The sequence below is a fragment of the Marmota flaviventris genome, chromosome 17 (assembly GCF_047511675.1).
Source record: "Marmota flaviventris isolate mMarFla1 chromosome 17, mMarFla1.hap1, whole genome shotgun sequence".
Lineage (NCBI taxonomy): Eukaryota > Metazoa > Chordata > Mammalia > Rodentia > Sciuridae > Marmota > Marmota flaviventris.
In genome coordinates, this window is record NC_092514.1 from 44,826,247 (window position 1) to 44,850,228 (window position 23,982).

The 23,982-nt window shown below is 44.9% G+C and overlaps 1 protein-coding gene across 1 annotated transcript in view; it reads left to right on the forward strand.

The window, feature by feature from the left end:
- Rnf43 (ring finger protein 43) overlaps positions 1-23,982 on the forward strand; it is a 61,355-nt gene that overhangs the window by 31,003 nt on the left and 6,370 nt on the right. Inside the window, exons 2-5 of the mRNA XM_027950305.2 lie at positions 14,936-15,058; positions 21,749-21,823; positions 21,920-22,051; positions 22,669-22,773. Of these exons, the coding sequence (XP_027806106.2) occupies positions 14,936-15,058; positions 21,749-21,823; positions 21,920-22,051; positions 22,669-22,773 (435 nt within the window). The remainder of the gene's footprint in view (positions 1-14,935; positions 15,059-21,748; positions 21,824-21,919; positions 22,052-22,668; positions 22,774-23,982) is intronic.

Here is a 23,982-nt window from a genome sequence, read left to right on the forward strand (position 1 = left end):
AATATCTAATGGGCTTTTTGTGTGTGTGGGGGGTGGTGGGGTGGTGGTAGCTGGGTACCAGAGATTGAACTCAGGGGCACTTGACCACTGAGCCACATCCCCAGCCCTGTTTGGTATTTTATTTAGAGACAGGGTCCCACTGAGTTGCCCAGCACCTCACTTTTGCTGAGGCTGGCTTTGAACTCCTGATCCTCCTGCCTCTGACTCCCGAGCTGCTGGGATTACAGGCCTACACCACCATACCCAGCAGGCTTTTTAAAGTATAAGAGAATTTGACTTTAGAAACCAATTTGATAATCATCATTGGAGGTATAAGAAACCCAGAAAAGAGATAACAGATTATTAGAAAGCACATATATATTTAGATGAAAGGGAGAGGAAGAGAAGAAAGAAGAGGCAACAAATAAGGACAAGTCAGATAGGTGAAAGAACTAGTAGAGCATTGTGTCACCAATAGTAATTGACGAGAAGCAAGAGAGTGGTAAATTATGGGTCACAGTAATTTAGGGATATTTGTCTTGCTTCAGCATCAGTCCCTTTCTTGGGAAACAACTGACACCATGAAGTTCAAACACGTTCCTTTTTCTCTGTTTCAATCCTGTTTATAGAGGAAATTAGGAATTCAAGTTGAGTTTTCCTATTAACAAAAATGTGTTTGGCAGTCATATTTTTAATTTAAGCTAGTGAGAGTTCTCAATTTTATTGCTAGCAAATAAAGTAAAATTTCGCAGTCTTTTATTAAATCATTGCAGGTTTAGCTCCCAAGAAAGCTCTTATAGTTTCGGTGCTTCTGTTCTTTTACTCTGTGTGTCAACTCTCTCATCATTAGACTTAGTACAGAAAATTCATGCCTAGAATTTCAGGTCACAGGACCAGTGTGCATTGTGTTGTCTGGTCAAACCTCAGTTAGCTAATTTGTGAAATGGGTGGTGCTAATAAAGGGAGAATAAAATAGCTAATGAAGGATTATAAAGCACTTTGCTAATATAAAATGCAACATCAAAGCTGAATAATAATCTTAATTTAGGGCAAAGGGTTCCATTAGCAGAGTAAAAATAAAAAGGACAAAGGGTAGTGTTGCTTTGTACCTTGATAACAGTGTACAAATCAAAAGTGCTACTATTGATCCTCATTGCCCTGTGAACTCTCAACCCAGGAATTTGGCTCCCCTCCCTAACTCTCTAAGTACTTTCCTTTCCCACTCAGCCTGGTGATGCCACCTCCCTGAATCTCCTGACAGATGCAAACAGGAACTTCTGTTCAGCAGAGCCAACTTGATAACCGAGAAGATTCCTCTACCATTTATCAGCACTTTGATTATCTTTTTGTATCTCTTACTCTCTATACTTAGCAAGAAAAATAAAGAGGTTTGAGCAATTAGGAAATAACAAAGGGCTCATAGTCCACAATGTGCATATCAAGGGATGTTTGGAATATTTGAATATCTACCCGCCTTTGGTGTGAGGTAGCCGGCACAGTAGACAAGGTAGGCTGTAGAGCTAATGGAGCCACTGGGAAGCTGAATGGAAGAAGGGTGATAGAACCCTGGGGCCTTAGACTCATCAACTCTTAAGGGCAAAATAGATGGAGAAAAGAAATCTAATTCATCTCTCATTCCACCAAAGGTAAGAAAAAAGACCCACTCAGAAAAAAATATGGAATATTATTAAGAGTATATTGACTCTGAGTGTTCCCAGAACTTTTCCATGCAGATCACTGGGCCAAGTCCTCATAAAATCTTGGTAGGGATTGAAGTTCACTTGGAGACACTCAGCCAGCACTATGGCCTAAAGCCAGTGGGGAGCAAGAATTTCTTTTAGTCAATGCTAGAGGAATTTTTAAAAATTGGTTTGAATAGTCTCTGAATGGCTTCTCCCAAGATAGTGCTTCCCATCAAATCTGGGAGATACACAGAAAGACCCAAAACGACAAAAGAGAACTTCCAAAGCAATATAGCAAGAGTAAGTTGGTCTACCCATTCATTCCACAGTCTATGTGCTCTGCTCTGGGAATTTCCATGCTTATGTATTTTTTGACAAGAGGCCTAAAGACCCTTGTGCATGTGCGTGTGTACACACAACTAGAGGTTTACAGTCTGATTCTAGTCTCCTGAGAGCAGGAACCATCCCTTTTTTGGTGGTGATGGTGGTGGTGAGGCTATTGCTTTCTGCCCCCTTTAGGATTATGCTTGATTCAGCACATTGATACTGAGGGAAGACAACAGAGGTATAATTGGGCCTGGGTTATTGAGCAGGACGGTTTTCCTGCAAGAAGTGAGCTTTGTTCAGAGTGATGAAAGAAATTTGTGCATGGTGGTAAAAAGGAATAGAATTTTCCTTTATGATGAGGTAAAAATTGTGTCAAGCTGACTTTAAATATGAAGCTTACCAGGAGTCTGCTGAAGGTTTCTGAAGAGAAAGTAGTGATCTGGAAATAATCCTATCCTGGTCAAATGACAAGGCAATCACCAAATTTACCTTATCTCACATTTGTTGTTAAAACATATAATTCAACATGCATTTTTCTTTTCTTAACATCTGCTGTGTACCTGGCATTATGTGAGTGATGATGAAGACTTAGTCCCCAGCTTCAAGGAGCTCAGGATCTGCTTAGCAAGAAAGAGGAAAGGACTAATGTTTTATTAAACATCTACTAAAACCCAGGCATTCAGCTGAGTAAATGGACAAGAGGGTGGGTCATAGTAAAACACTGATTAACAATAAAGTGTCATTCAAGAATTTTGGATAGATGGCTTGGGGGGTCTATATGGGAGAAAGGGTTTAATTATGGGAATTGAGGGCAGGTCAGAGGATTAGAGAAGGACCCTGTCTGAGGAGCTGAGGCCAAAAAGAGGTAGAGAGCTACAGGATTGAAGATTTTAGAGTCTGGCTATCAGGGCATAAGAGAGGTACCTTCCTTGCCCGCCTTCTATAGAGTCAAGGAAATAGGCAAAGGCAAAAGAAAAGGGAACTGAGCAAGAACAGAACTATTCTCCTAAGAACTAAGTGTCTTTCTGGTTTCATAGTTTTTCATGCCTAAAATTCTACCACAAGAGACTACTTTTTAGTTTCTATGTGCTCCGAAGATGCTACTAGTAAGAATTACTAAAATATTCAAAGGATGGAAATACCAACTGGTACCAATGCCAAGATATCCAGGCACCCTCCACAGCCCAGTGAAAAGCTGAGCCCCAAATGGCCACCCCTCCCAGGCTTTCCAATGCCATCTCTCACTTTTTCTTTTATCCCCTGCCTGGAAGGCTACTCTGTGGGTGGGAATAAAACTCTACTCTCCTGTTGCATCCAGGCAGCTGCCAGCAGTCTGTTTGCCTTGTTCTTTGCTGGCAAATCATTAAACAGTCCCCCCAAAGCAGGCCTCTTCCCCAGGGCCACCCCATGGACAAGGATTCAGAGCTGTGGTCAAAGGGCTGTCAGCAGTCATGCTGGAGCCCTTGGGCTGTCTCCAACACAAGCCTTCCTGGCTGTTGCCTCTTCTGAACAGAAGCCTTTTTGGCCTGATGTCAACCCCCCAATGGCTTCTGAGGGGAGACTCTGGGCATCTGAGTTGGCTGGTGACTTGAATAATTTTGTCCATTTCCTCCTGATGTAATTTCTAAGTGCTACCACCCTTTGTCCCCTCTGTTTTTTCTTTATTGAGGCACAGGACCATCCTCCACATTTTTTCCACTTTGTAGTGTAAATGCAATATTGTGTGTAACTATCTAGGAGCGGGGGACAGGACCAGCCAAGTAAATCTCCTAGCTCACCCCATCCTCACTCATAATATGCCCATTAAAACCTGCATGCTGAAGATTGAATCAAGCTGGCCCATTTGGATACGATATCTGCCCTCAAAGGAGTTATAAGCACCAGGGCAAGTCAGTTATGCAAGACGGCAGTATGGGGCAGAGTTTGTAGGACAACTTGAAACTCTCTAGTGTCACAGCAAGAGACTAAGCTGAAAGACAAGGAATGTGTATGAAGTAACCAGGTTAATTAAACCATTTCACTCTCTTGCATTGAAATCACCAAACTTAGCAGTGCTAAGTAGCTCTGGTGGTAGTCCAGATGGGCCTCTGTCATACTTAAATAAATATCCTGTTTTCCTCAAATTTAATTTCATTGATGTTTTTCATTAGGACTGGTTTTAGATTGGGAACTTTGAAGCATCAAAATCTTAGCCTAAATGATTAATTAAAAACAAATGCTACCTATTTCCAACAGGTTTCTAAATTCCTGCCAACTTGGGCATGAGTCTGCCTGGAATAAGAAGAGCAAAAGCATAAGGCAGACTGTTTCTAGGCTGTCTACAAATAGTATATTGGGTTAAGAGTGAGAGTTAAGCAGACTGCCTCATTGTGGTAACAGTTAAGGCCATGCCTCAGAAGGGCCTTGGCCAAAGCATGCTTAAAGCCATCTCCTGGAAATGTGTTGATTAGGTGTCACCCTTAGCAATAACCATCTTGGCCTTTCTGTGGAGGACTCTGGGTGACAGCTAGCCTTGGTGCTGCATCCTATAGGACGAAGGTCTTCCCTAGGACAGTGGTCAGACTGAGGTGACCTTTCAGAACTTCTTAGTGGGATTCTTGGGTGATTGAGTCCTGAGTTCCTCACCTGGGAGGGAAGGAGTCCAAACCACATGACTAGTGCATATCCTAAGGTCTTAAATTTTATGGTCCTTAGAACTTTGGTATTCTGTCTCATAGCCTTCCTTCCAAAGAGCTCTGATGTAACCAATGATATTTGATGGGCTTCTTTTTCTCAGTTCATAACTTTAGGAGTAGCTTCTTAGTGCACCTATAGCTAGAGATCATTCTGGACTGAGTCAGACAAAACCTGACAGAGGGGATGCATTCTTGGAAATGTGCCTTAGGCAGTTTTGTCATGTGAACATCACTGCCCAATTACACAAACTGACACGGTATAGGTCACAGTGTGGCCTCTTGATGCCATCAAGATACACAGTAAACAAGATATCTGAAGCTGTTGCCTATATTACACTATATTGTGTTTTATAGGAAACTTTAAAAAAATAAGTAGAGGGTATTAAAATAATTATAAAAAGTATAGCATAGTAAATACAGTAACACAGTCATTGATTATCATCACGAAGTACCATGTCCTACACATAGGTGTACATGCCATATTTTGATATGACTGGAAGTACTGTGGGTTTGTTTACACCAGCATCACCCCAGATATGTGAGTGATGTGCTACACTGTGATGTCATGGTGTTGTGACATCACTAGGTGATGGGAATTTTTCAGCACCAATATGATCTTATGGGAACACTGTCACACGGCCATCCAGTATTGTCTAAATGTCATGATGTGGAGCACTTGGGTGGAGGCTGAGGTTTTCCTCCTTTCTGTCTGGTTGCTGCCAAACTTTCTTCTCTGATATCAGTTTATTTCTAAAACAACTCAAGGGCTAAGGATGTGGCTCAGTGGCATATGTGGAGGCTGTGAGTTTAATCCCCAGCACTGGAAAAAAAAAAAAAAGTTAACTCTTTTTTAGCCTAGTGTGATAGCGTACCCATGTAATCCCAGCAATTCAGGAGGCTGAGGCAGAAGGATTGCAAGTTCAAGGCCAGCCTCAGAAACTTAGTGAGACTCTGTCTCAAAATAAAAATAAGAAGGTCTGGGGATGTAGCTCAGTGGTAAAGCACCCCTGGGTTTGATCCTCAGTACCAAAAACAAATAAAATAAAACAGCTCAGATAGTTAGTTCTGCTTCTTTCTCCTTGCTTTCCTCTGCTTGCCTGTGACCCTGTGAATCACCCATACAAATCTGCCAGGCAAAGTGTGAAGTCAGGAAAACCCCACTGTGGTGGCCATTTCCATATAAAGAAGTCCAGTTACATCACAGAGCTTGGACACAATCTGAGATGAGGATAGATGAACTTTAAAATTAAAGAATGAGGCCCTTAATGTGGGTTAAGGGAGTGAGGGAAAGGAGAGTCTAGCTGAATGACCATTATTTGGGTCTGAGCTTCTGTGACCTGTAATTTCAGGACACACCTGTCTCATCCTATACAAACAGGGACTGTTCACCGAGAAAGCATCTCAGCATGGCGTCTGGGTCTGGCTGCCTTTGTTGTGGCTGGGAAAAAGAGATGAGATAAATCCTCAAGGAAGGAAGCTGAGGCTGGTAGGCAGAAGGAACACAGGTGCAGAAGCAAGAGCAGCAGAGGGAATCTGCTTCTGGCTTGTTCATGGGGTTCTGAGCCTCTACCACAGGTCCATGTGCTGTGGTGTTGGCTAATGTTTGCCATTCCACACCGACTGCCTCCCCAGCATGGTTCCTGAGACAGCATGATGGTGCACAGAGACTGAACCTAGGAGACCTCAACCCCCTGTAACTGGTCATATAACCACGAGCAGTCTATAATGAGTCTCACTTTCCTCATCTTCTGCTTTTGTTTTGATGTTTTGAAATGGAGTTTCAATGTGTTGTCCAGGCTGGTCTAACACCCAGGCTCAAGTGATCCTCCTCCTTCCGCCTCAGCCTCCCAAGTAGCTCAGACACATGCCACCACCCAGAAGTTTTGAAGGTCCCTAATAGGGACTGAATAGGACCATCCTGAACCAGGCTCATCTGTTAGCATTTCACATCTCTTTAATAAATTGTAGGGTAGATTCAAATTGAGTTTGATTTATTCATTCACCAAATACTAAAGTTCTATGATATGCAGAAACCCGCATGGGACTTTCAAGTCCCCACCAACAACACCAACACCCCCTCCTGGCCCAGACTTTGCCACCTCACTCCCTATTAGATTCTGGCTATCATTTTAGTTCTACTTTTTTTAAAAAAGTTTTTAGTTGTAGATGGACACAATATCTTTGTTTTATTTATTCATTACTTTTATATGGTGCTGAGACTCGAACCCAGTTCCTCACACCTGCGAGGCAAGCATTCTACCACTGAGCTACAACCCCAGCTCCTCAGTTCTACTCTTGACAGCTTTCTTGTTCACCGCATCCCTGTCACCCCAGGAAAGTTCCCTGAATCCAGTAAGACACACTGGAGTCCTCTGCCAGCCATCTTCTGCAGGTGTACTCTCATTCGATGGCCTAAGGTTATGCTTCCCTCTCCCCACCAACATACTTTTGTAATTTAAAAGATTATACAGTGAAGCAGGAATACACTTGCTTATAAAAGAATTTTTAACAAAATAGACAAAGAGAAACTCTTCTTGACAATTCCCCAGCCTCCCAACTTTATTTGTTAGAAAACTCAGCCATCCCAGAATGATAGAGACAAGTTGAGGTAAAGATGGCAAATAGATCTAGAGCTTTCCAAATCCATGCCCCTAGGCTCTAACCTGTGGACAAGAGTATTGTCCTCTTTAAATAGTGACCAAGGTAGCTGGGCACAGTGGCACATGCCTTTAATCCCAGCCACTTTGGAGGCTGAGGCAGGAGGACTGAGGCCAGCCTTAGCAACTTAGTGAGACCCTGTTTCAAAATAAAATTTAAAAGGGTTAGGGGTGCAATTCTGTGGTAGAGCACCCCTAGGTTCAATCTCCAGTACCCAATAGATAAATAAATAAATATAAAATATAAAACCGCAAGGAGACCAAACTGGAACTCATTGGAGGCTGTTCTGGTGCTGGGAACAGGAAAAAGAGACTTCAGGTCCCCTAGCAGCAGGAGCTCTGCTTTATGGTGCTGGTGTGTCCTGCTACAGGAGATAAGTCAGGTAGTTCTAAGTTCAGATAATGGAGGTTGCACAGGAGAGGATGATTATAAAATCTGGAAAGAGGAAATGAGGAGAAGGGCGCCTTTGATGCCTGGCCAATGTTCCTGATTACGAAGGCAAAATTGTAGCAGGCAGGAGAGTTACCTGTCCAAGGCCTGGGTGAAGGTCTCAGAGAATTGAGAGGTTATTGCAGCAGAGGTGGGGGAGGAGAGAGGCTGGGAAGCACACGCCCTAAGAGGAGGAGATGCTGTGGATAAAGGCAGGGCAGCATTAAGTTGGGGCTCAGTTGAGCCCTGGAATGCCCTTTGTGAGGAGGTAATGCGATCACATGGCTTCCTTCATGGGAAGGAGGCGGGCTGAGAACTGGAAGAGCTCGTTCAGTGGGGTTTGGAGGCCTGAGAAGAGAAGGGAAGTGACTGTGGATAATGAGCTGTCCCAGACTGCGCCTTGCAGAAGGCTGGCATTTAGAGGCACTCTTGACCGCCAAGGGAGAAAGGAGTCAGAAAGGGCTTTGTCTCTTCCAGGAACAAGAAGAGTTATTATTACAGATGTAATAATAAAACCAGCTCTCATTTAATGAGCACTTGCTGAGTGCTGGGCTCTGTGCTAGGCACTCAATATCCATTATCTTTAGTCTTCACGACAATCAAGAAGTATTTTTGTTCCTGTTCTGTAAATGAAGAGTAGGAGGCTCAGAAAAGTTAGGTAACTCGCCCAAGGTCACACAGGTAAATGATGGAGTCAGAATTTGAACCTTAGGACTGTCTTGAGAGGGAGAGGAATTAAATCAGAACAAATCAATTAAAAGAATGAGGACATAGAACCGATTAAAAATATGAAACACCAGCTGGGTGCAGAGATGTGAACCTAAAGTTCCACCTGCTCAGGGGGCTGAGGCAGGCAGGAGGGTTGCTTGAGCCCAGGAGTTCAGGGCCAGCATGGGCAACAGAGCAAGACCCTATCTTAAAAAAGAGAGCGGCAGGGCAAGGTGGCACATACTGGTAATCCCAGCGTCTCTGGAGGCTGAGGCAGGAGGATTCAAGGCCAGCCTCAGCAACTTGGTGAGACTATGGCTCAAAATAAAAAGGCTGGGGATGTGGCTCAGTGGTTAAGTGCCCCTGGCTTCAATCCCTTTTGCCAAAAAAATAAAAATGAAGAATAAGAAATAGAACACATGCCACCAAAGGAAAATTCACATGTCTTTACATAGGAGTATAAAATGTGTGTAAAAGTAAGTTCTGAGTCAGAATGACCATGAGAGCAAATTTCTCTCAATTTGTCCCTCATGGCAGCCTCTGGAACAGGGGTGTCCCAATTCCTGGACTTTCAAGAAGATGAAGACTACCAATCCTTAAATTTCCCCAGTTTCCATGAAACCTCCCCAGCAACACTCTCACCAAATTCCACAAGCTCATTTCTCTTGGCCGTCTCCTGGTATCACTAAGAGTGCTGGTGGCTCAATCTGGAAACTGTGTTTGCATCTTTGTTATAGGACACCTTGCATCCCAAGGAAGCAGACATCTGGGTCTGTTTTCTCCTCAGGAGCCCTCTTCCTGGCTGAGACCTCCCTGGAAGAGGGGGCAAAGACAGCCTGGGTGTCACACACACCCACGGAAGACTGGCGCTGCCTTGCTAGGTAATGAACAGTCTTGCTTGAAATGGCTGGTTTTTGTTTTCAATCTGAGAATATTTGAAATACTTTCATGAAATCATGCAAATGAAATCATATAAAAATATATGAATATTGGCTCTCATGCCACTAATATGGCTGTACAGGAAAATGTCACTATATTGTCTTTTTTTTTAATAAGTATCTTTTTTTAGTTGTAATTGACACAATACCTTTATTCTATTTATTTGTTTTTATGTGGAGCTGAGGATCGAACCCAGGGCCTCCTGCGAGCTAGGCAAGAGCTAGGCAAGGGCTCTACCACTGAGCCACAACCCCAGCCCCACTATATTGTCTTTTTATCAGATTAAATCTAACTCCAAGGCTCTGTCCCACTAATTGGGTAGAAATTTGTTTCAAGGGAGCTTCCCTCAACAGAGGAGCACAAAAATCCCAGGGTTTTATGAAATCTAGAATGTCCAAGGAACCCCTCTGATATTTGTTCATGCCGGGTCACCACAAATGTGTCCATTGTCCAAACATAAATGTTCCCTTGAAAGCCACGTAAGCACATCATCTGTGCCAGGGTCCAACCTCCCAGCATCTGACATTCGGTCATTCTACAGAGGCACTCCCTATCTGGGCCCCAGTGCGACTCTGACTGCTTGCTTAGCTCATCCCCAGATCCTTCCCCCAATCCCTCCTGGTTCTAGAGGCTCTGACCACACACACTCATACTCCCGTACTCACGCTTCTTTCTGCCTTCAGGATGCTTACATTTCCTCAACAGGTTCAATTTTTCACAAAAAAAAAAAAAAAAAAAACAGGGAAGTTTTTAAGGCTTTTGGCAAATGCCCCAAGGCAAGCAAATAGAAGGTGAGACTACCTTCTTGGACTGGAAAGAGGAAAAAGACACAGAGCAGAGCTTTCATTACACATTGCTTTCATTCTCTTTCATTCTTCCCCAATAGCATAAGATAAAACTCAGTATCTCAATATATTATCCTATGATATTCAAAGCAAAACACCAAAGTCCCCCTTTACTTCCTCCTAATTCCTCTCCCAGAGCCACCATTATCAGATCTTGGGTTGTCTTTTCAGTTAACCACCAGTTATCTGGTTATAGGCCTTCAATATTTATCAATTTTAATGATGTAGTGGGCCCTGAAGGGCAACTAGGTGCCACGGGCAGGATAGATTTCATCACAGCCTAGGGGGGAGACGGAAAACAGCAGATGATTCCAACACAGTGGGAAAGTCTCTGGTTAGGGAGACACAGGCAGGACAGAGCAGCAAGTGCCAGAAGTGTTTCTGGAAGTTCAGTTATTTTCTCTGGAGCATGAGTTGCCAGTGGGGAAAAGGCAGGGGTGGAAAGCAAGCCATGGGGCAAGACTGGGGGGCAGGGCCCAGTCCAGGCAGGGCCTTTTAAGCTGTGTTTAAGAGTGCAGACTTCATTCCAGGAGCTATTCAGAGCTGTGAGAGCTTTAAGTAGATGGTAACATGCTCAAGTTAACATTTTAGACTGCATTGGCTGCGTGAATCGGGTAATGTGAACCTGTTTGGGAGGTTATTTCAGTCCATCAGGATATCAATGATCGTGGCATATATTAGAGTAACCTTAGTGAGAATGGAAGAAAGTGAACAAATTAGAGGAATATGTAGGAGGTAGAATTGTTAGAATTTAATGATTGGATATTGGTAGTTGGAGGTGGGAGCAAGGAAATAGAACAGGCTAGGAGGATAATATCTGGCTTGGATAACAGATGAATGAGTTCTGATCTCTAAAATAGGGAATCCTGATGAGCAGTTTGGAGGGATAGAATGACTTGTTCCATTTTGAACAGGCTGAGTTTGAGAATCTCACAAAGATTCTTCAGGTAGAAGGGCCTAGGGGTCAGTTGGATATATGTGTCTAGAATTCGAGAGAAGACAGGCTGCGACCTAGTCTTCTGTATGAAGAACCAAGGCCCCGGGATTGACTGGGTCACTCAGAGAGCACTTTAAAAGTGAGAAGGGCCAGACACAGTGGCCTCTGCCTGCCCAGCCCAGTGACTCTGGAAGCTGAGTTAGGAGTATCCCAAATTTAAAGCCCAACTGAACAACTTAGTGAGACCCTGTCTCAAAATAAAGGTTTTTAAAAGGACTAGGATATTGCTCTGTAGTAGAGTGCTTGCCTGGTAAGCACAAGGCCCTGGTTTTAATCTCCAATACTATAGAAAAAGAAAGATGGCTGGGTGTAGTAGCACACACCTGTAATCCCAGAGACTTGGGAGGCTGAGGCAGAGGATTGAAAGTTCAAAGCCATCCTCAGCAATTTAGCAAGGCCCTAAATAACTCAGCAAGATGCTGTCACTAAATAAAATATTTAAAAAAAGATCTGGGGATGTGGCTCAGTAGTTAAGTACTCCTGGGTTCAATCCCAGGTACCAAAAAAAAAAAAGTAAACTGATCTTTAGTTTTTTTGCTTAGCTTATCTTATTCTACTACTACTTTCCATTTCTTCTGATTTTTATCATTTGCTAGCTGTGTGTTCCTGGGCATGCTGCTTAACCTTTTAGTGCCTCAGTTTCCTCATCTTTAAAATGAGGACAATAATAGTTTCCATCTCATAGTTTTGTCATGAGTATGAAAATAGTTAATACCTAGGGCCGGGGTTGTGGCTCAGTGGTAGAGCACTCACCTAGAATGTGCAAGGCCCTGGGTTTGATCCTCAGCACCACATAAAAATAAGTAAATAAAATCAAGGTATTGTGTCCAGCTACAACTAAAAAATAAAATTTTAAAAAAGAAAGACTTAATTCACAGAAATGCTTAGAGCAATCACTGGCCCACAGTAGTTACTCAATAAATAGAAACCACTGTATCATCCTCCTTGTTTTTATTAGCATGGACAATGATCCTGTTCATTTGGAGTTCTGTGATTCCAGAGGATGGAGTCAGACAGCTAACTTCTAATCTTGTGTGACCTTGACATCTCTGAGCCTCAAGCTCCTCTTCTTTATGTGGGGATGATAACATCTACCTCATAGTTAAATAATGTCTGAAGCCTTGGTGTGAAAGAGACATTTACTAATGGTTAATCTCCCATTCCTTCTTCCATTGTTGTTGGTTTAGAACCAGGCAAATCTGGTGACTCTGACACCAGGTTTCCCACTTCTGTCCTGTTCTGCTTTGTAGATGCTGGTTCCTGGTTAAGGCCTGCGGGGCAGAGTGGTAGGTAAATATTTGCAAATCCTTCTCCAAAATGACTTTCCCCCTCTCCCTGTTAGCCCTCTTGTCAATGAGAGGCTTCTTGGGGTCATCATGAGAATGCTGGACCGTTGGGGGAGGTAAAAGAGCAAGCAAAGCCGTGGGCCTGCTGGATGCAGTGGTGAAACACCCGTAGTATTTCAGCTATTTGGGAGGCTGAGGATCTAAGATAAAAAGGGCTTGGATGTAGCTCACTGGTAGAGCACCCCTGGATTCAATCCCCAGTACTGCAAAAAAGAAAAAGGCAATGGACTTCTGTTAGAAGTCTGTTCTTTCTTCCTTCCTTCCTCCCCTTATAGGGTCAGCGATCGAACCCAGGACCTAGCACATGCTAGGCAAGCGCTCTACCACTGAGCCACATCCCAGCCCTTACATCTTTTGATCTACTGGAGCAGCTGACTTGTGATTCCTTACCACACCAGATGAGATCTCTGCAGTCACCAGGGCAAGCCTTCTCAAATGGTTCCTGCCCCGTGACTTACTCTTGCTGGCCTTTGCAGCCTTGTCTCCTGCCTTCTCTTTTGTGACAGACCTGTCTTCCTGCAGCCCATCTCAACCTGGTGCCTTGGCACAAGTGGCTTCCTCTGCCAAGAACAAACCTCTCCATCACCATCCTTTTTGCTCGTCCACTAGGTCAACACGTACCTGTTTAGCCTCCAAGGAAGCTTCAAGTTATCTTTATCCTCCATGTAGGATTATTAGTCCCCTCTTTTTTTATTCTCCCACAGGCCCTTAAACAAACTATCATTGTAACCTCACAGAATGATGTGTTTCTCTGCTTGTTTCCTGAGCTGCTTCAAGACAACAAGTTTCTCTTATTTGTCATTGACTCCTCAGTGCATTTTACAGTGCCTGGCACTCTGGGATCCTTCAGTATTGGTAGAATTAAAAAATGAATGAATGTATGGACAGATGAATGGACAGGGAGACAGAATAACTGAGCTTGTTGAACCAGGAGCTACAGCTTCACTCAAGTGATTATAGCCCAAGCCTCATTCCAGCCTTTTTCTGGGGACAGGGGGTGGGTAACCTTTCTCCCTCACTAAACTTCAATCACCACCAGCCTAGTAGTCCTTAAATTCTCAGAATAAGATTGGAATTCCTTCCTATTTTGACACACCCGACCTAGAGATTTTTATTCACAAGGATACTATTCAAAGCAAGGTAGTACTTATTTATAAAGAACCTACTCTGTTCAAGGGACTCTAGGGATACAATGAGAGGAAATAGCTGAAAGTGCTTTCAGAAAGTGACTGTGTTTCTAAATCTATCTTCAACATTATTGTCTTCATAAATTCAAAATTCTCTATGGTTTCCCTGGTGGTTCCTTCTGGAAGTCTTTCAGACTTTAGCATGAGTGGAGAGGAAAATGTGGGCAGCTCCCTGGGAGGAATTCCTTTCTTTCCAGGATACACTGAGTTTCCACCATATGGGAATCTCTGGTAGATAGGATTATCCAGAATAAAATAAACCATCCTTTGTTCTCATAGCACTCTGTCATTTTATTCAGGAAAAGTTGTATTCCAGTGGGTTTGAGAATCATCTTGAAAGAGAAGAGTTTTAGTAGGGCAGTCTCATCCTGTTGATGAGGGGATCCTCAAATTTCTGGTAGTTCATGTTGGCCCACTTCTCTTTTAGTCATTGTTCAGCATCAACTGGGCTTAGAGGCACGGGGACTTGGACTGGACCTTTAGAGTAGATGGGCCCAGCTGGCTCCTTCTCCACTGCATCTTTTTGGGGACAGGAGGATGTCCTAGGAATTATGCTAATCAAAGTTTAAGCCTTAACCAAGCCTCCTCCCAAGGTAGTCACTTCTCCCTACCAACACCTTGCTTGATCCTGTTATGGGCATAGGGAACAGGCAAAGGAGGAGAGTGGGAAAAGCAAAGTAGCATCAATTTAGTAGACCCATGCCATGGGAGAGATGAGAATCTACAGGACAACAGCTGTTGGGGACATCTCAGGGAGGCAGGAGGCACCAGCAACACCTAGTTATTGGAGCAAATAGAAGGATCAGGAATTGAGAAGCTGGGGCCAGAAAAGGAGCTCTCTGCATCTGGCCAGTTTAGAAAAGCAGGTCTGGAGGGTTGTTGGAGCTGCTTTGCAGCTGCCTCTTTATTTACGCTCCTCTAGGAGAGCCTTTCTCCAACCTGTCCTCCCACCTGTATCCTTGGCCCCAGACCTCCTGAAATGACAACTAATGGTTATTAGCATACTACCAAACTATCCAGTAATAAGGCCCACTCTTTGGTACCACCAAAAGGCCTACTTGGAACCTGCCTAGAACAGTTAGAGGGCTTGGTTCTCACTCCTGCCTCCTAGAGCCTTCCTAACCCAGGTCTTTGTCTCTCTCTCTCTCTCTTTCTCTCTGCAGTCCCACCCCCTGTACCTGTGCAATGCCAGTGATGATGACAATTTGGAGCCTGGATTCATCAGTATCGTCAAGCTGGAGAGTCCCCGACGGGCCCCTCGCCCCTGCCTGTCACTGGCCAGCAAGGTAGATTCACATTTGACCCTCCAAATGCCCTGAATGCACGCAGCTCCAGGCTGTGAGAGGCCCCTGGCAGTCTTGTTCCCTTGTCACTTAAGAGATGTGCTTGATTCCCTCAGGTTTTCCTCGCCTGTGACTGGTCAGAGAGAGGTGAAAATCCATGCCTCTGCCTTTTCTCCACCAACCAGCACCAGCAGAACTTTTTGACTTGCATGCTAGCTACCCAGCCTCCTCCTCCTCTATTACTTAGGAATTCCTAAGTCCCTTCTCCTGCCTAGCATCAGAGCAAAGAGGTTTTAGATGAAGGGCTCTTCCATCCTTCAGAAATACTTACTGAGCACTTTTCCAAGAACAGCAAAACAGAAGCCATCGCCCCTACCCTTAAAATGTTTGCCTGTTTTTCCGAAGTTGTGAACTGCTGGCCTGCAAGCTAGCTTTGGCTTGCACAACGGTTGTGCTTAGCCCACACAATGACTTTTCAAAACATAAGTCAATTGCTACATTTAAAGATTGGATATGTTTACATAAAACTCCAGATTTTCAGCTTTTCTGGAAGAAAACTCAGAAGCTCCAACAGCACTTGCCCCACATTCTCACAGGCCACAGTTGGCAGGAGCTAGGGAGGAGCTGCCTCCTCTTTACAGCTGCGGGCTCCCTCTGTTCACCATGTTCTACTCTATCCTGCTACCTCACTGGCCCTGGAAATATTTGTGCTTGTGATCCCTGCTTTAACTAATAATGAGAGTTGCTGTTTTCTATGTGCTTTCCACTGTACCCAGATTGACATACATCAGATTCTTTGTATGTATCATCTCATTTACTTTTTACAACAATCTGGAAAGGCAGGTATTACTCTCCATTTGGCATAGGAGGTAAGTGAGAATCAGAAACATTAAGTGACTTGCCAGAGCAACACAACTCAGGAGGGGTGGAGCTGATATTTGAACCCAGCCCTGTCTGGTTCTCAACTTAGGTTTTTAATCTTTCTACTGTGCTGCCTTCCATTCTAGCTGGAAAATTTGAATGTATGCATACAGTATATTTAGATTGTATGTGGCACAGATGGGTGTACTTAAGGGAGAGGATCCTGCCTCCAGGGTTGGTAAGAGAGGAGAGTAATACCCACAATCTTTGTGCTGGTTCCTTGTACTCAGGCCCAGATCCCCTGGGGATTTCCTGATCCTCCTGAGATTCAAAAGGAAATAGCCTGGGGTTCTTAACTCATCCCACAGAGGGCAGGGATATGGGCAGATTCTGAATAGAGCTGAGTTGGGGGTGTAGCTCAGTGGTAGAGTGCTTGTCTAGCTTGCACCAGGCCCTGGGTTCAGTCCCTGAGGCCCCCACAGGTAGTTGATGATATTCTCCTAGTCTGGCCATGCTAATGCAGGAGGGGTTCCAGGGAAGGTAGGAAGCAGGGGCTGGGTCACATATAGAGGAGCTGGAGACTGTGGCATCCCTGCAAAGCTCTAGAGATCTTTAATGAAAGCAAAATTTTGTTAGGCTAAAGCTGCCCTGTTTCTGGGTATTTCATTTTCCCTGTTTGACATTCATTTATTCATTTGGTAAGCAGCCTGGACTACATGAAGTAGAGTGTGAGTGTGAGTAGAGCATGTGTTGGGGGGAGGGGGAAGAAGTGTTCAGAGAAACTATGATGGGTTTCTTGTTTCTTTCTTCTTCTCTTCCTTCTCCTTCTCTTTCTCCTTCTTCTTTACCTATTATAAAAGACAAATAGTTTATCTGGAAATTTTACAGAAAATTATAACTAAGTTCTTAGAAATGTCTAAAATTCTGCCACCCAGAGTCCCCACTGTTCTTTTACTGGAGTGCATGCCTTCACAGCACATAGACACTTGGTAAACTCAGGGTGCATCTATGGGGGAGGCTTCTCTTTGCCTCTGGAGGACCACACTACTGTAGAGAGCTGGGACATGTACACAGACGCTGTGATCAGCGCCCTTTGAAGTGTTGTTTCCTTCACCATAAAATGAGACTTTGATTTCTATCCCCATGATTACAGGGATAAAAATGATGTATGTCAAGTGCCAAATAGTACCTGAGTTAAAACAAACACAAAACCATAAACCGTTAGGGTTTAGAAGGACTACCTGGGCTGCACCTGGGCTGCTACCTCGTGACCACAGTCCCTGCTTCCTCCCCTGCACATACTCATTGCCTGGTTTCTCCCTGTCACTCCGTGGGAATTACTCTAGCCCCAGCCCATAGCTTCTGATTGGTCAGTTCCAAGCCTTCCTATAGGTTTCATCCTTTGACCTGACCAAGTAGCTCCTACCTGGGCTCCCGGCTCAACAGAGGTCTGTGAGAGTAGTAATGTGAGTCTTTGAACTACTTCCAAGGTTTCAGAAGTCCCTCGGGCTTGATTGAAACATTTGTTTTTGCTTTTGGTTGGAATTCTATCAGTTAAATGTGTTAATACAGATTATCTCATGGGAATATGAATTGCATATAATAAATGTAGTTAGTTTAGCATGTATTTTTTAATATAGCCATGGGGGGTATAAGAATAAGTTGACATCTTTGGGAAGGTAAAACTTGAAAACCATTGACCCATATAAGCTCTGTTGTGGTTTTTCCTATTAGTATCAATGTTGCCGCCATCATTGACAAAGCTGGGACTTGTGAGGGTTTGAAGCCTGGTTCCCCCACTGTTCATAGTATGACTTGGGTATTTTAGCTCATCTCTCTGAGCTTCTGTTTCCTCATCTATAGAAGTAGAATAATAATAGGACGTATGTCATAGTAGTCATGAGGATTTAATGAGACAGTACAAATGGAAGCTCTTAGCCTTATGCACATAGTAACCATTCAATAAATGAGTGCAGTTATCATTCTATAATCATCATAGACATCATTATCCCCCACTTTTTATTTTTTTGGTGTTGGGGATTGAACCCAGGGCCTCACATGCTCCACTATGAGCTACACACCCTCATCACTAATTCCAAGCTTGTATAGTTCACAAAGCTGTCCCCACCACCCCTTCTATTTTTTCTCTCTCTTGCTCTTCTCTGAAATCCTCACCATGATTCTTTGGGACTTTTCCAATCTTGTCACCACCTCTAGCTAGTCACCCAAATTGGTTTCTGTTTCTTTATTTCCACACTCATCCTAGTGATAAGCCAGGCTCTTATCATCTCACGCCTGGACTAGTGCAGATCTGGAGAGAAGCAGGTGGATGCAAGCCCTGCCTCTGTCACCATGGAGACCACTGCTTGGTGGTTAAGGGCAGGAACTCTAGAGGCAGAAGTCCTAGATGGGAGTCCTGCCTCTACTCCTTATCTGTTGGTGACCCTGGGCAAGTTATTCAGTCTCTCTGAGTCTTGGTTTCCTCAACTTGAAAGTGGGGCTGATGGGACCGGGGTTGTAGCTCGGTGGCAGAACGCTTGCCTAGCATACATGAGGCACTGGGTTCTATCCTCGACACCATATAAAGATAAATAAATAAAATAAAGGTATTATGTTCATCTACAACTAAAAGAAAAAAGACTGTGCCTTAAAATAAAAGTGGAGTTGATGGCTTTCTTATAGAGTAAGGCATAAATGAAATTGTGTATGCAAAGCATGTGATAATAGCTGATATAATCACAACCTAATACTTAAGGAACACTTACTATGTGCTGGGCCCTATTTTAAGTGCTTTCCATGGACCAATTTTGTAGTCCTCACAATAACCCTATGGAGTGGGTCCCTTTATTATTCCATTTTACAGAAAGGAAAACCAAGGCACGGACAGGTTAAAGATCTTGCTGAAAGTCTCACAGCTAACAGTTGGTAGCAGAGTTAGGATTCAAATCTAAGCAGTCTGGACAGAATGGATCTCAATAAAGATTATATCCTTTCTCCTTCTTTCTACCCTTGCTTTCAAGTCTGGAGGAATCCCACCTCTCCTATTGAAACTTTTCTTCCTGGCACAGTAGAAACAGAAATTCCTCCCTACGGCACACTTCCAGCAGTTAGGGTCCTTGATGTGCTGTCAACATCATGTCCTGCTCTGTGTACGTTTCATGGAGGTGCCTTGGTGTAGGGGTAAGGCAAGGGCCCTTCCCCCACTACCCCCACCTCAAATGAGCTGCCTCACATTGATCTGTTTTGTATATTGAATATTTGTGTCAGATCAATATCTGACAGATAGTGGAGGGAAAGGCATTCTGAAGTGAAAAACATTGGACTGGTCTATTCCATTCATTTGTGCTCTAGAATATTATCAACATTATAATTTGTGCACATACATGCCTTATCTCCACAACTAGATCATGAGTTGTTCTAGAGGGCCTGGCCTTCCCTGGCTTGGTGCTTACTCAATCTTGGATGAGCAAGAGATATACAGACAGTGTTGCTGTGGTCTGGAGGAGAAAATCTAAGGCCTAGAGAAAAGCAACAGCTGACCAGTGAGCCCAGTGAGCAGAGGCAGGATTTTATCTCACTCTCACTGCTCACTCTAATAACTCACAGGCAGGCTAGCTTGTCCCTAGGGCTGGCCCACTCTGCAGTACACAGCAAGGGCTCTGGGTGGTCCTTTTGAAACCCAGTTTTCTGTCCTGTGGGCCTGTCCACCCTCTGTCTGCCTTCTAGATTCTAGTCTCCAAAGAAGTACTTTTTTTCTCCCTAACTCCTATTCTCTTGGGAGCAGGTGGGATAGGAGGCATTGGGCTGTCATCTGTCCCCAGATCTTGCTTTTTATTCCTAGAATTCTGGACACAGGAACCCACTACCTGAAAGTTCTGTTTGTTTTCTCCTGTTGGCCAACTCTCTGGGCTCTTTGATCACTTTTACAACTTTGTAATTATGGGCTGTAATGGGTTAGAGTGTTTGAACATCATAGTAATTGCTTTCTACTGTTCCTACCCCAATTCTTCAAAGAGAGAGGGGTGGACAAGCAAGAAAATCTCCAAAGAAACAAGTCTTTACTCTTCCACATGCTATTCCGGGCCAGATTGGGTCCAGGGTCTTGTCTGGGCATAGGAAACCTAAGGTCCCTACTTCATGACAACTGGAATGTGAAAGTGCCAGTAGGGTTCCCCAGCCAGGAATTCCTTTCCCCTGTCACCACTCCTTCACCCTTGCTTTGGAGGGCTCTGAAGATAAGGGAGCTTCCTTTTGCCTGGAGGAGCTGAGGTAGGTAGACTTCCTGGGCCAAATTGGGTGAGGGAACAATGGAAGCTGTGACTTCTCAGCTCCTTCAATAATTCCGTTCTGAAGTCTTCCTGTGAATTTCCAGTAAATTAGCCTTGGCTGGGTCCAGGCTGGGCCTAAATGCTGGTAGAGGGCCCAGCCCAGCTCCTGGGAGAAGGAGAGAAGAAAGAGGGAGTAGGGAGTTTTATCTTCCTAAGCAAAATGGAGCCCCATTTGAGTGTCTCCACCACCCTCTCCCACTCCCCTGCCTGCAGGCAGCTGGTTCTGAGGGGCCCCTGGTCTCCGTCACTGCTTGAGGAGTAGGGAGCAGGAGCAAGGAGCTGCTCCCAGCCTGCCTGGCAGGAGACCTGCCCCAACAGGCTCTCCCTGGGAAGGCAAGCAGAGATCAAAGCCCTGAGAGATGAGTAAGTCCTAGCACTGGCTCCTCTTGCTGCCACTACCACTTGCAGTAGGGTTAACTCTTTCAATGCATGCTGAAGGGTTCAGAGACTCAGCAGGGGCCTGGGATGGGAGGTTACAATCTGACACCATTAAAATGAGCCTTTGCTCTAGGGAGGAAGGCTGGAGGGGGCTGTGCCCAGCAAGGAGACCCAACACCAGGTCAAGAGCAGCTCCCTGGTGGTGCCTGTGCCTGTAGTTGGTTGTTGGTTTGCTGTTGCACCTCCACCCCACCCTTAGCTCTTATCTCCCTCTCCTGACCCCTCCACAGCCCTAGACCCCTGCTTCTTGTTCTCTTCCTGGCTCTGATATCTGCTCTGCCTGGTGGCTAGGTTCTGCTTCCTCACCTGCTCTTGGAGTCCTTGGTGACCATGCATCTGCATGTGGACACCGTTGTGTCCTGGTGGGAGCAGCTCCTCAAGTCCCTCCCTACTCGAGTCACCCTAAAGGAGAGGATGAAGCAATAAAGCACTGGACAAGGACTTCTCTAGGTCCTGGAATTGCAGCCAGAGAGAGTTGGCAAGCTGAGAGTGCTGGGGACAGAGCCTATGAGATGGGTTGAGGCGGGGCTTTCCACAGAGGGGAGTCCTGTGGGAACAGTGTCCCAGGCTCTCCGGCACTCTGCCTGAGCAGGGGATGCCCCACAGGCTCCTCTGTCAGGAAGGGCTGGGTCCTGGAGAGTCCAGCCCTGTTCCAAACTTCTCTGTTTTCTTCCTCTTCCTGTGTGTCCTCCTCCCAGGGGTTCCAATCACTCATTACTTCTTGTTCTCACACCACTTGTGCCCCGAGGGCAGAGGCTGTCCTTAATTTATCCTTCACCCATTCTGAGTACCCAGAGCCATCACTGGGTACCCAGTAAACCCTTATGTTTATTCCAGTATGAAGGGAAAGACTGAATGTTACCTTTTGAAGGTGGGACCTGGGTGAGCTCAGGGCAGGGGGTACTAGGCTCCCTGACTCTGACTCCTTGCATGTGGACATGTGAGTATGCAGAGGTGGTTGCATCCAAAATCCTTGGAAGGGATAGATGTGAGGTCTCAGGCTTGGCCTTAGACAGTTTGTGTCCCTCTCTGACTCCAGCCAAACCTCTGCTGTGTGTCTCTGCAGGCCCGGATGGCCGGTGAGCGAGGAGCCAGTGCAGTTCTATTTGACATCACAGAGGATCGAGCTGCCGCTGAACAGGTACCCAGGGACACTGGGGTGTTCAAGAAGGGAGCTGGACGAAGTTCCCAGGGGGAGGAGAAGTCACAACAGCCCTTGTGGACACTGTTTCCATAGCTGCAGCAGCCCCTAGGACTGACTTGGCCAGTGGTGCTCATCTGGGGTAATGATGCAGAGAAGCTCATGGAGTTTGTATACAAGAACCAGAAAGCCCATGTGAGGATTGAGCTGAAGGAGCCCCCTGCATGGGTAAGCACACAGAACCTCCATCTTTGCCATGGCACATGTTCTTACCTCTGTTTTGTCCTGTGGCAACTTCTACCCTAACCCCTAAGACTCCTGGAGCTGAAAGAAACTCTAGAAACCCTCTGGGTCCAAGTTCATCCCTCATCTGCATGCCTTTGGGCAAGTTTCTCTCCCTCTCTGGGCCTCATCTACTGAATGAACAGGTTAGGTCCAAAGAGTTCTGAAGTTGCTTTCAACTCTTTGGTTTCATGGTGTGAAGCAGCAGAGCTTGCAGACTTAGCACTCTGACCCATGACTCCTGGTGGGTGCTTTTCCACTGGCCAGGAATCTCACCCAGCTGATCCACCTTGTAGAGGGGTCTCTTTCCTCCTTTTCCCTCAAACACGTGGGTTTCCACATAGCATTTCTCATAGCTGCACCTGGAAAACCCTTTCCCATGAGTGCCCTGGGCAGAAGGGGACTGCCTAATCCCACTTCTGGTTCATGCCTTCCTTATCCCTCAGATGAGAGACTCGAGGCAACCCCCGCTCTCTGCGTGTCTTCTGCACTGTACCATTTCCTCCCAAATTGATCCATTTTCTTGTGAAGTGTTATCTTTTCCCTCTCTGTTTGCCCCCCAGCCAGATTATGATGTATGGATCCTCCTGACAGTGGTGGGCACCATCTTTGTGGTCATCCTGGCTTCTGTGCTGCGCATCCGGTGCCGCCCCCGCCACAGCAGGCCGGTGAGCAGTGTGGGCTCCCTGGTGGAGGTGGGCATGGGAATAGGAGGGAGGGAGGGGGACTGAAAGGAGAAAGTGAGGAAGACAGGCACCTTGATGTTCATGAAACCATCCACTGACATCTAAGTACCCTGGCATCTGCTCTGTTGAATTTCTGGCAGCTTCTCCCCAGATTGCTCATCCATTTGTTCCCCAAATATATTTAGCAGCTATTATGTCAGACACTATCCCAGTCATTGGGAAGAGCACAGTGAGAAAAACCACAAAAACTAGACCCTCAAAGAGTTTTTATTCTAGTGGGAAGAGACAGACAATAGACTAAATACATAAAATAAATAAATACATAATATTTTAGATGATAGAGAAAATAAAATAACCAAAGGGAAAGAGAATACAAAATGGACAAGGTTGTTTTTATTTTTAATTATTTACATATTTATTTATTTGCAGTTCTAGGGATTGAACCCAGTGGTGTTCCACCATTGAGCTGCATCCCCAGTTCTTTTTTTTTTTTTTTCAATTGTTGATGGACCTTTATTTTATTCATTTAATTGTATGTGGTGCTGAGAATTGAACCCAGTGCCTCACACATGCTAGACAAGTGCTCAACCACTGAGCCACAACCCCAGTACCCCCAGTTCTTTTTATTTTTTATTTTGAAGCAGGGTCTCACTAGGTTGCTAAGGCTGGCTATGAACTTGTGTTCCTCTTGCCTCAGTCTCCTGAGTAGCTGGAATTCCAGACGTGAGCCACCACTCTTGCCTCTGTGATAGGCAAGACTGAAAAAAAGAGAAACCAAATGGGAGGCTATTACAGGAATCCAGGTGATAGTAATGGTGGCTTAGATTAGGGAGGTAGCAGTGAAAGTGGTAAGAAATAGTTATTCTGGGTATATTTTGATATATTTTGAAGGCAAATCCAACAGGTTTACTAATGGCTTAATGTGAGTTATTGGTGTGTGTGTGTGTGTGTGTGTGTGTGAGAGAGAGAGAGAGAGAGAGAGAGAGAAGTCAAAGATGGCACCAAGATTTTTGGCCTGAGCAATTAAAAGAATGGGATTGCCATTTATAAGATGGAAAAGATTGAGGGAGGACAGGTGTGAGGTTAGGAGTGGTTAATTAGAACTTCATTTTGGGACATATTAAATTTGACATGTCTATTAGATATCCAAGTTACAATGTCAAGCAGCAGTTAGTTAAGAAAGTATCTATC